The following is an 11325-nucleotide window of genomic DNA, read 5'->3' on the forward strand; positions in this document are numbered from 1 at the left end:
AAGAGGAAATCCCAGATCTCACTCGGAGAAGATGTTTCCATCATTAAATTTTAAGTGCATGACATTTCCATTTACAAACAGGTCCTCTTCCAATTATTTGTGCTCCTTATGACAACTAGATTTCCGTTCAGTGGTTTTGAGTCATTGTATTAAATCCTATAAAACAAGTCACTCCATGTGGTCCAAACCCTACGAGATACAAAGCCAAAACTCTGACTCTTACAGGCAACCAAAAGGAAATACTCCATTGCTGCAGTGAGGGAAGTTTGTATCTGACTGCTTGGAAACAGGATCCTAGGCAACCGCTGCTCTTCCCTCTTGAAAAGCAGAAAGTGGTTTTGTTTTGTAAATTACAGCATATTCATTAGAATTCCCCTGGCGAGGTTGTGTAGGGATAAATGGGAGTCTGCTGCCTCCCCTTTCCAACTCCAAGCTAGAGGACAGGCACCTTTTTTGCCAGCTTTCCTTGGCAGTGCTTGTTTGGCACATTATCCTGGAGGATCAGGCCCTGTGTGCTCCAGAGCCCATGTCGGAGGAGTAAGACATAGCAATGCTGAAAATACTCCTTCCCAAAATAATCCACCCCAGTTAAGCCACAGACAAGTCTGGAATATATATGGCTGTCCTGAGAAGCAGACTGACCCATGGTTATCAAGCAGGAAAAGCTAAACTTGTTTCTAAGCTTTTGCTTCAAATGGCCAATGCACACTTGATCCTGAAACACACATGACATTTTAAAATTAGTTCTGAAGACTTCAATGTCAGCTCTTTGAAATGAAGAATTTATAATTAAATCAGGTTTGTCTTACCAGCCCAATCCATTAATTATTTTTTCCGCCAGCTGTATTCAAAGTTGTGCACTGATCTTTGTGGATGCCAGTGTGTCCTCTACATCTGTTCCAGGCTTTAACCTCTGACACACACATGCAGATGCTGTTCTCACATTACATTTCTCCCATAAAATACAATTTTGCAGCCTGCTACATTCTCTAGGGAGAATTTCTGACTCCAAAAGACATGACACAGATCTTTGCATCTGCTTGATCTTACAATGCTAAGCCTGATAGTTGTCTGTCTGCCAGAGGAAGCAAATTTGCTAGACCCCTTGTACAGGTTGATTAGAAATGACTTCCTGATAATTAGACATAACCTAAGAAGCAGCCAAAAATAGATATGATGTGCAAAGACAGCTGTTGCAGTCTTTGAAAAATACTTGTACGAAACCTGAATTTAGCCTATTGCCACTCAAGTTACCTGTAGTTTCTAACGGTGGACATGATTCAGGTGGACACAGCTAAAGAAAAAGGAATCCACTTCTGAATATTTGTTTCAAGATACATAAGTGTAACTAAGTCTCAGTGTCCATACTCACCATAAAATGTGGGCACACAAATTAGATCAACAACATGAAATCCCATCAAGGTATTAATTTTATTGTACCAATGGGTAAGTACATGGAATTACTAGATGGCAGAAAAATACAATATAAAAAGAATGTCTGGTCAGCACTTTCAATAGAAGATAGGTCATCCAATATGGGAAGTCACCTCATCATGTGAAACAATAAAGTAGTACTGCAACCATCTTCACAACTCAGGATGTCTCTCAGTTGTCTAAATGACAGATCCATCAAGCAGGATGGATACAAGGAGGCTGAGACACTAGGAAGTATTACAGATCCTCACATGTTGCAGCAAGGAGACCATCACGCTCCAGATCCAATTAGTTAGAAGAACAGCTTCTAAAGAGCTCCATCACAGACATTAAAATGCATAAAATTACAGTTCCAGCCTGTCATTTTGCCTCTTCTGTTTCTCTGAAAACCAAAGTATCCTAGATTTTCTTCCTGAAAAATATAGTCACCTAGTACAAAAACATTATTCCAGCGTTAGGGATATAAGGAAGAACAAGGAAAATATTGAGGATGTTCATTATGCCCTTCCTTTTGGAGAAAGCCTAACCAAATCCACAAGACTGAGAACAATAAGAACAGCCACTTCTTCAGCCACATAGTAAGTCAGCTGTCAAGGATTGATTTGGGGGTTTTGTTGGGCTATTTTGTGGCTGTATATAGAATTTTATTTCTTATTTCATTAGCGAAGACAGAAGAAATGAACCAATATTAGTGGCAGGACAGGTAAAATAAGGAAATCTAGTGATTCCTTCCAACTATGAGAAAGAAGATAGGGCAACTTCTAGCCATAACTGTACAGAAAAAACCCACACAAGCTGAGGATAGAAAGACTTAATGAGAATATTCAAGACAAGGGGTGGACACAGGGTAAATTTAAGAAGAGGCCATGGGAGTAAACAAGACATTGTCAAAAGGTTATTATATGACAGTCCAAAACTGAACATGCACAGGGCCAAAAGTCCTGGTAAAAGTGTATTTTGAAATCCAGAAGTTAGATATTTTTTCCTCTCATGTATTGTTTTCCCACACATTGCTTCCAATTCTAAAATAACCCCAAAGTAAAATGAAAAATAATCCAAGGATAACACACCTAAAAATACTTTCAAGAGGAAAAAATTTTAAAAAAAGGTGGTATCAAAGTAAAACTTCAGATCTCAGCCTGTTTTCAAATAAGAAGTGACCTGTTCTCTCAGTTATTATAATAAATGGCTTATTTGTTTTAAGTTTTAGCAGTTATTTCCATGCCTATGCTTTGCAAAACTGAAGAAACTGAGAATGTTTCCACAAACTATTTCAGAAAGAACAATTTACAGATAAAATTAGAGGCATACAACTAAATGCCAAGTGTTTGACTGAATTCCAGTTCTTGGTGAATGGAAAACCAGCAGCTTCCTGTTACAAAATGTACCAACAGTTCACATCTAATAATACACATAAAATCTGACCATTTATATACTTCAAATATAGATGTTTCTAAAAATGATGTTCAAACAGGGTATTTTTAGCCAGGTAAACTTCTCAGGAGAATGAATCTGAGTTTGGTTGAGATTTTACAGTTTGTTGCAAGGAAAACAGAAATTAGTGGGTTAAATTTTAAGATAATATCTTGATTTGTATCAGAATAAAAGTAGAAAGTTTCTCCTCAAAGCTTAAATAAGCAGAAAACAAGTGGGGAAAAAATGGAAGAACAGAAACCACATCCTTCCCTTAAAGGCCCAACATCACTTTATTCAAAAGTGTATCTTATTAAGCATCATTTATAATATTTATTCTGTGTTACAAGTTTGGGAAGTTCCAACAATATGATTGTTGATTTAAATCCCTCCTTATTTTCTTCCACTTTTGTAGGAAAAACACACTTGCAGGCTTACAGCATTAAAATATTCTACAAATTAAACAAATATTTAAATCTGCTGGTGAGATAATCTGGAAACTAAAATTACAGAGTAGACAGTGTTCCACAAAAGATTCTGCAAAGGAAATAAAAAATAGCCAGAACCAGCCCTGAATTTCCAAAACCAAGCACTGACTCCACCCTTCCCCTCTCAAAAAAATAAAGGCTTTCTTCTCTGATATCTTCTGAAATAAAAATAAAATAAAATAAATAGAAAGAGTACAGGCAGTGTTGGTCTCTTAATCTGCTTTCTTTTTGGTAATTGTCAGGTACTTGGAAGTTGGAAAAGGTACACGTTTTGTTTACCAGACCCCTTCTTTATAATTTGATTTAATTTTTTTTGAGAAATAAAGCTCAGGTTTTGTGCCAGGAGTTTTAAAAGCAGTATCTGTTGTTCTCCTCTACTGACATCCTTGTACCTCTCTGCATCTGCAGGAGATTCCTTTAGGAGAGGTTTTATATTTCATACCACCTGATTTTTGAGGAGAGTATTTTGGAGAAGACTAGAGGATGTCACTTTATGATGAGCTCCATAAAGCCATGCCAGCATGGGCTTCAGCCACTAAGAACATTTGTACAGCTCAAATGCTGTTTGTGCTAGGTCTTATGATACACACAGATGCTTTTGTCTTTCAGTTTCCTCATGTTACACTTGCTTTTAAAATTATTTTATCCATATTTGAACATTAACAAATTAGATCTAGCAGCTAGCAGGTGGATTGGGAGAAAGACTTAATGCTTCTCTGCTGAAGCCAATTTCAGGTCAAACAAGCCTCCAGCAGAGACTCAGTGTGCAACAGAACTGAAATACAACCCCATACATCAAGAAAGGGAAGTTCTGTGGAACACAAAATGGACAAATGATCTGGGGAAACTAAGAAGCAAAACTCTAAAAGCTGTCAAAGAAATTCACCAGTGCAGCCAGGGAGGTAAAGGCAGGCAGGAAGAAAGCAAGAACAAATATTAATAATTAACCTATTTCTGGTTAGAGGACAGCTGGACCAATGTGTCCTGCTTGGGTGCTACCATGTATCAAGTGTCAGAGCAGAAGGTGATAAAAATTACTGGCTAAAACACAAAGAAAGTGAGAGTGTTCACTAAAGAAATACAGTTTTATGGAGTAAGCTAGCAGTTTCAAGGACAGAGGGAGAACACATGGACACCATATGCATGAGCATTTTGAACTGATTAAGAAGTAGCAGCAAAGGAGAAAGATAATCTAATAGTCATGGGACTAGCTAGTAATTTTCTACAGCACTGCAGACTTTATGACCTTGGGTAAGTCTCTTTGTGCCTTAGCCATTAATTTATTAAAAAAAGAAACAATATCCATACCTCTAAGGATTGCTCTTAGATTAAGTCTATTAAAATTTGGAAGCCCCTTAGATATATAAACTATTACTAAATTTCAGAGAAATAACATAAAAAAAAAAAAAAAGCAGGGAAAAAATGTCATATTAAATGAGGGTTTCAAAATCACTAACCATGGGCCAATAAAAACTTGAGTGAATTCAACAGCAGCATTTTTAGCTCAACAATAAATATCTCTGGAAATCTCATCTTGGGCAAGCGGACAGGGAAGGTACCGGACTTGGGAAGGAATGTTACACAAGAACCAAATACCCTTTGACTCAAGAACTGTCACAATTGAAGTGAAATCAGATCAAAACACATTTTCATTCATTACCCAGAACAATTAAAAGGCAGAACGGGAGTTTGAATTTCAACTGACCCTTTGCATAATCTATATGAAAATCCAACACTGAAAGAACCTCCTGAATTGATAGTGCAACCTTACATCTTTTGTTCTAATGCAGGGCATTAAAAAGGGGTAGTTCTTTATGTTAAAAGACAGATCACTGACTCCATGCCAATAATCACAATAAAACAACTTCCAAATTATTTTCTTGTTTTTTATCTGAGAACATTTCATTGGGAACAACCTCCTAGCAATTCATTATTTAGCCATAATTATATAAGCAAGATCATTAATATGAATTTTAAAACATTTTTGTGGTAACATATTTGGATAGCACACCTCAGCTGCAGATGATCTTCACAAATTGGGAAAGAAGAATTAAATTACTATAAGAAAAACACAGTGTAAGACTAGAAAACGAGGAGATTTAGAATGCCTCAGAACTAGAACACCAAACTCAACATGATCTTCACAGATTGGGAAACCAGTGTGAAAAAAAATGTAGCTGAGCAAGGGAGTTTTATTGCACTGACATCTATGTGGTTTGGAACAGAATTCTTAAAAAAAGCTCTAGGCAAACTGAGAAGAGTTCAGTAGATAACACCAAGAGCTGTAAGAGCTCTAGAAATCCCGAGAGAAAAGGTTAGACGAATTAGGTTTGCCTGGTGTAGAGAAAGAGGAAAGTGAGGGAGAACATGGTAACACCTAGTAAGGATCTGCCTTCCACATCCACCAGAAGAGAGCTGCCTAACTTTCAGCAAATACTGCAGAGAATTTTGCAAAGAATTAACACCCCACCAGCAGCCCTCCCTGTCAAACATCAATAATAGTTATCAGTAATTGCTACATACAAGTATTTTAATACCAGATTAAAGAAATGCCTGTCAACTTCAAGTGCTCTAGTGGAAGGGTGGGATCAAAGACTTAGGAAGTTCCCTGTGATTTTAAGAGGCTACAGTTACTTCAGACATAAAAAGTAATCATTTTTCAAGGTTCTCCAGAAAACGAAAATCAAGAATCTAGAGAATACAACATAACAGCAATAAACAAAGTCATTGAATCCACAGTCTCCTTTGGTGGCTTTTACAATATCATAACAACAGACTGTATTCCTGGAACACCACTTCCCCTCCTGCATCCTGCATGAACATTTTAACCATGCCCATGGACTTCAAACTGGCAAGGACTTCTGTCTTAAATAAGTACTGCAAATTGAGTAGCTGAATGCATATAGCTTTTTCAGACTACCTAATAAATACCACTCAGTATACGAGAGATCCCTGCCCTGCTATCTACTCAACGGAAGTTTCTCTGGTAACAAAGTTAAATATTTCCAAAACAATGCTCTCTAAATACGGGTACAATTTATTGGCGGCCTTTTCAAATAAGACAAAATAACCACCAGTACAACAGCAGGATACTGTTGTGCACAACACAGAGAATTTACTATGGAAAAATGAATGGAGTGTGTATATCAGTAACAATAAAACAGGAATGATACTGCCATGATTCATCAACCTAGGATTTCCAACTAACATTTACAATGGGCTTGATGCTAGAACCCTCAGACCTTTCTCTGGAAAGTGCCTCTGAAAATACTCTGAAGAATGCTTTTTATAAATTGCACAGCATTTTAAATAACACATCGCCCTTATATGGCCTTAAGGCTCAAAACTTCCAGTCACTATTAAGTCTAGCTTACACATGTAAAACCATAACAAGAAGGACAAAGATAAAAAAATAGAAGCATACACTGAGAACCAAGTTTGAAGTGGGACACCTTGATTTTCAGCAGTTTTTCAAAACTTTAATGAATACCACCTGCAGTGCCCGTGTTCTCTGAAGAACAAGGCTCAAGATAGGTACCATCTGGCAGGGAAAAGCTTATGAAAGTATCACGAGTTTGCAAATGGCTTGAAACATACTAAACCACCATTAGAACATGGTCTCTTTCTTCTGATGGATGCACTAGGCACAGCCTCTTCTCCAGAATAATCAGTAAATCGAAGTGCAGGAAAAAAGGCACACATAAATTCAAAGTGGAAGTATCTGTACACCATGATGGGAGAGACAAGTTTGCATGTACTACTAGTTAAAGGTGTCCTACCTGTTTCATCCCTCCCCATCATCTCTCTCCCTGTAAGCAGATGTCCTAAACATGAGGTCAAGTTGCTCATCTGTCCTTATTCTGGACATGCAACTGAATTTTATATTACATAGTGTGAAGAGGACCAACTTCAACGGGATTAAGAGCATCTCCCTAAAATACTCCCAGAACATCCTGTGGCTTGTTGATTATGAAACCCTCCAGAGATACGATAAGAGTTTGGTGTTGAAATAGAAACTGAACTCAGATAGCCCTCTCTCTGAGTGAATGCTCTGACCACTAAGCAGTTGTACAAAAGCAATGCATCTCTGCCACTTGTGTTGAAAGTGGCCTGATATCACCTTGGGCTTTGATGGAAACAGCTTATGCCTCTAATTCCAAGAGAAAGCTCAGGACTGCAAATTCCAAGTTCAGTCTCAGCAAGGAATACAGCACAAGTTAAATCCACTTTAGTCATTTTTATTTCTTGTTTTCTTTTTTTGATCCAAGTGTCACAACCTCTTTAATTTTCCCTCCACCCACAGAGGAGGATATGATGTCCTTCCCCGTGGGCTGCAAACTCCATGCAAGGACTAAGATCTACAAAAGATAGGGACCAAAGCATTTGGCATGAGTTCTACTTCTGGATCTAATCTTTAAATGCCATCACAAGAAAATAACTTTCCTCCCTCACAGGGGATGCCCAGTGCCTGCACTGTAAAATGGTGAGGGCAGCACTGGGGCTTAAACACAGAATATCCAGAAGAGCAATTGGTCACATTCATAGGACATGTCTTTGATTCTTCAGATATTTAGTCCTAGTGCAGTATTTAAGACTAAACCTTACTAGGCTTACTGTCAGAAAGCACTTCTATACCTGACTGCACCTAAATGTAGCTGAAGGTTTTCCAAGATAAAAATGCTTCAGCCGCTGACATACCATCCAGCAGCTGTCCATCCATCCCATTCCTCCTCCCTTGGGAGGCAAAGATGGTAGATAAAGAAAAGAACATCCCCTTTGATCTATCTGGAAAACATCTCTCTTTAGATACAGACCAACGTTCCAAATTACTACCTTGAATGGCAAAAATCTTCATGCTTTTGTGGGCAGAGGGATCAAAGTTGGATCAATTAGAATAACAAAAAGGGACCATGTTTATTCAAGATAATGGATGGTAAAACAAACCTCACTGGTTCACACCTTAAAAGGTGCTGGTCATCTGTTAAGACTGCTACCCAAATGAAGTTACTGAGAATGGCAAAGCTTAGGATTTTGCCTGCTGCTGAAGCTATCCAAAACTCAAAATTATCTGAAATTCCTTTAGCCAAAATCACTCCCTGCTTAACTATAACATTTAAGCATGAAGACATTTCATTAACAAGATATTTGATATTTGTTCCACATCTGTTTAACGGTTAAAAACACCATAGTATTCCCCTTACTGCTGCAAATGGCTACCACTGGCAGGACCTACCTGATTACAATCTGCTATAAGATGAGAAAGTACTTATAAATAACCATCTCTTTTGCAGGAATGTAAATTTCTATGCAGAAACCAAGGCATATCTGAGAGAAAGAGCAGTAGATAATGAGATTTTGCTGACATTTCATAATAACAAAGATAGACACTAGCACAAGGAAAAAGGAGTATTTGTCTCTCTCCTAAGAACAAGATGTGATGTGCAGGTCAGTCCTTCTGCTGCCACCACCCTGCCACCGTTATTTGTCTGTCTCATTTTCTACTCTTAGTCCCTCAGGAGCTGAGGGACACATTTGTCTAGCCTGAGCAGCCTGATGCATCACCCTGTCTACGAGCAAGGAAAGTGCAGCATATCCTAAAATTCAGGGCACAGGGCCAAACATACCCAATCAGTAGACACACTTGCCTTTAGAGAATAAGGTTAGAAGGCCAGAGATTTCAAAATCTAGATGGCAGGGATGACACATTAATCCTTGAGGAAGGAAAAGGGAAAAAAAAGAAAGCATGTGTCATCATTTCCCTATCCCAGTATAACGGTATCACCTTCTACTGGGCTCAGAAATTGGTAGGAGCAGCTTGCAATGTACACCTCTGTTGCCAGAATACATCAGGCTGCTGTACAGCAATCCCTATATCCTGTTAATCAATTCTGCTTGCTGCAGCAGCCCATCTGCTTTGCTCCCGCCGGCGTACGCTGACACCTACGAGCTGCTCACGCTGCTCTGGAGCACACTGGGGCATCAGGAGCACCAAGCAATCTGAGCCACACTGAAAACCTTCCTATGCTGATAAAAATTAAACAAGCTGAAGAACGTCTGTGTCTCCATGTCTCCTCCCTACACAGGAAGCAGCATATATAAAAACAGATTAGAAAACTGATACGCATTAAAGGGAAATCTAAGAAGGACAAATTGATAATGTGGTGCATCTGTGATGTCATGCACATGTAGCACTAACAGGCAATTCCACTTGAGTGTTCATTTCCTACATGATCTATTTAGCTGCACTGAGAATGACGAGCACATTGTAATTTCACATAAAGCACTGCCTCCCATTCACTCCCTACACAACTACAAACACAAAACATTCAGTACAGTGCAATGCATAACCCAACACAAAACACATTCATGACAACCAGCAATCTCTCCCCATCCCAGGCACACAACCCCACCACTACAATTAGCACCTACAGAAAGAACACAAAGAATACACCCCACAAACAACATCTCCACCATCTCCCTTCTGTAAATTCCCCAAGTTCAAGCACAGGCAATAGAGAAGGTAACACAGGCAAGCAGCACACACAGCACCATCCCTCACCACCAGCTCCACCATGCTGACAAAATCACAAAGCCATCCCTTGGTAACACATGCCACTATGCAGAAAACATCCCACCACTGCAGACAGATGTTATTACACACATACATATGCACACACACACACACACACACCCAGTTCTCTCACTGCTGCTCACACCACTATCCATCTACCTCAAAAAACCTGCTGCACACATTCAGTATAGAATTACATTCCCACATACACCTCCCCAGCACTGCTGCCTTCTAACCTGTGTGTCAAATCCATTTTCTGTCGAGCTACTCTTCCTTGGTGGGAGTCCATCTCCTGCATTCTCTTGTCCATTTGAAGATTTGAGAGGAATCTGGCTGGAATACAATGGCTTCGTCACCTCCACCTTGCTCCCAAACTTCAGGTAACAGGGCTGTGGGATGGTCCTGGCCGTTGGGACATGCAGGATAGGAGCAGCGCTGTGCACGGGTTTAGGTAGTCCCGATTTCATTTTGGAGGCTACCAGGATGGCTGGCATTTTCCCTTTCTGCTTTCCTAACACGTTTCTGTCAGCAGCAGCAGCAACAGCAGAGACAGCAGGCAGGGAGAGAGAAAGGGACACGTTGGGGAAGCTGCTCTACCCTAAAGCAGACTGGTTTACTGCAGGGATCTCCAAAACCAGCTTAGAGTTTAAAACCAGTAACAAAATAATCAAAAAAAAGAAAAAAGAAAAAAAATAAAAAAGAAAAAAAAAGAAGCTACTCAAACCACTTTCAGTCTATGATATGTCCCAGCTTTATGCCAGCCTTCCACCTGTTTCCTCTAATTTTATTTTCAGTTCTTCACCAGTGTCCTCCTGTCTTCCTTCCTATTTCTGCTGTTATTTAACTTGCTCCTTCCTTTCTCTGGCTGACTCCTGTAATTTTCTTCCCTGGAAATGGGAGACTTTCACTCCATTATCTTGTCACCGCATCTACAAAGCCTTTTGGAATAAAAAAAAAAAAAAAAAAAAAAAAAACCCTGCTGCTGCATGTGCTTCCCCTTCCGTATGCACTAGAGAGCGAGCGAGCGAGCAAGCAGGCAGGATTTCCAGCTTAAAATGTCTTTCTTCAGTCTTAGCCAAGAAGCAGATGTAGCTCAGTGTGTTAATGACTGATGCCCTTGGATACCAGCCTTAGAGAATCAAGCTTCTTAAGTCTTAATAGCTGTGAACAGGACAACGATGCCGGAGCAGAAGGAGACCCCGTCCACACTGACCACAATTTTAAAGACAAATCTGGCAGCGGCCACAAAATTTCCCGGCTCCCCCAGTGCTGCTGGTGAAAACCTGGAGGGGAAAATAATAATAAAATAAAAAACCCCAAATCGTTCGGCTGTCAGAGGGGAAGGGAAAGCAGCCGCCCGCTCATTTTCCCCTCCCGCAGTGGAGCGGGATCCCGCCCGGCGCTGCGCCGCGCCTCCTG

General features: G+C 39.7%; 1 protein-coding gene across 1 annotated transcript in view; it reads right to left on the reverse strand.

The window, feature by feature from the left end:
• Positions 1 to 10400, reverse strand: part of NAV2 (neuron navigator 2) — a 219736-nt gene extending 209336 nt beyond the window's left edge. The window contains 1 exon segment of the mRNA XM_010007437.1: positions 10143 to 10400. Coding sequence (XP_010005739.1) covers positions 10143 to 10400 — 258 coding nt within the window.
• Between the last annotated feature and the right edge of the window lie 925 nt (positions 10401 to 11325).

This window comes from Chaetura pelagica, unplaced genomic scaffold (genome assembly GCF_000747805.2).
Source record: "Chaetura pelagica isolate M959 unplaced genomic scaffold, ChaPel_1.0 scaffold401, whole genome shotgun sequence".
Classification (NCBI taxonomy): Eukaryota; Metazoa; Chordata; class Aves; order Apodiformes; family Apodidae; genus Chaetura; species Chaetura pelagica.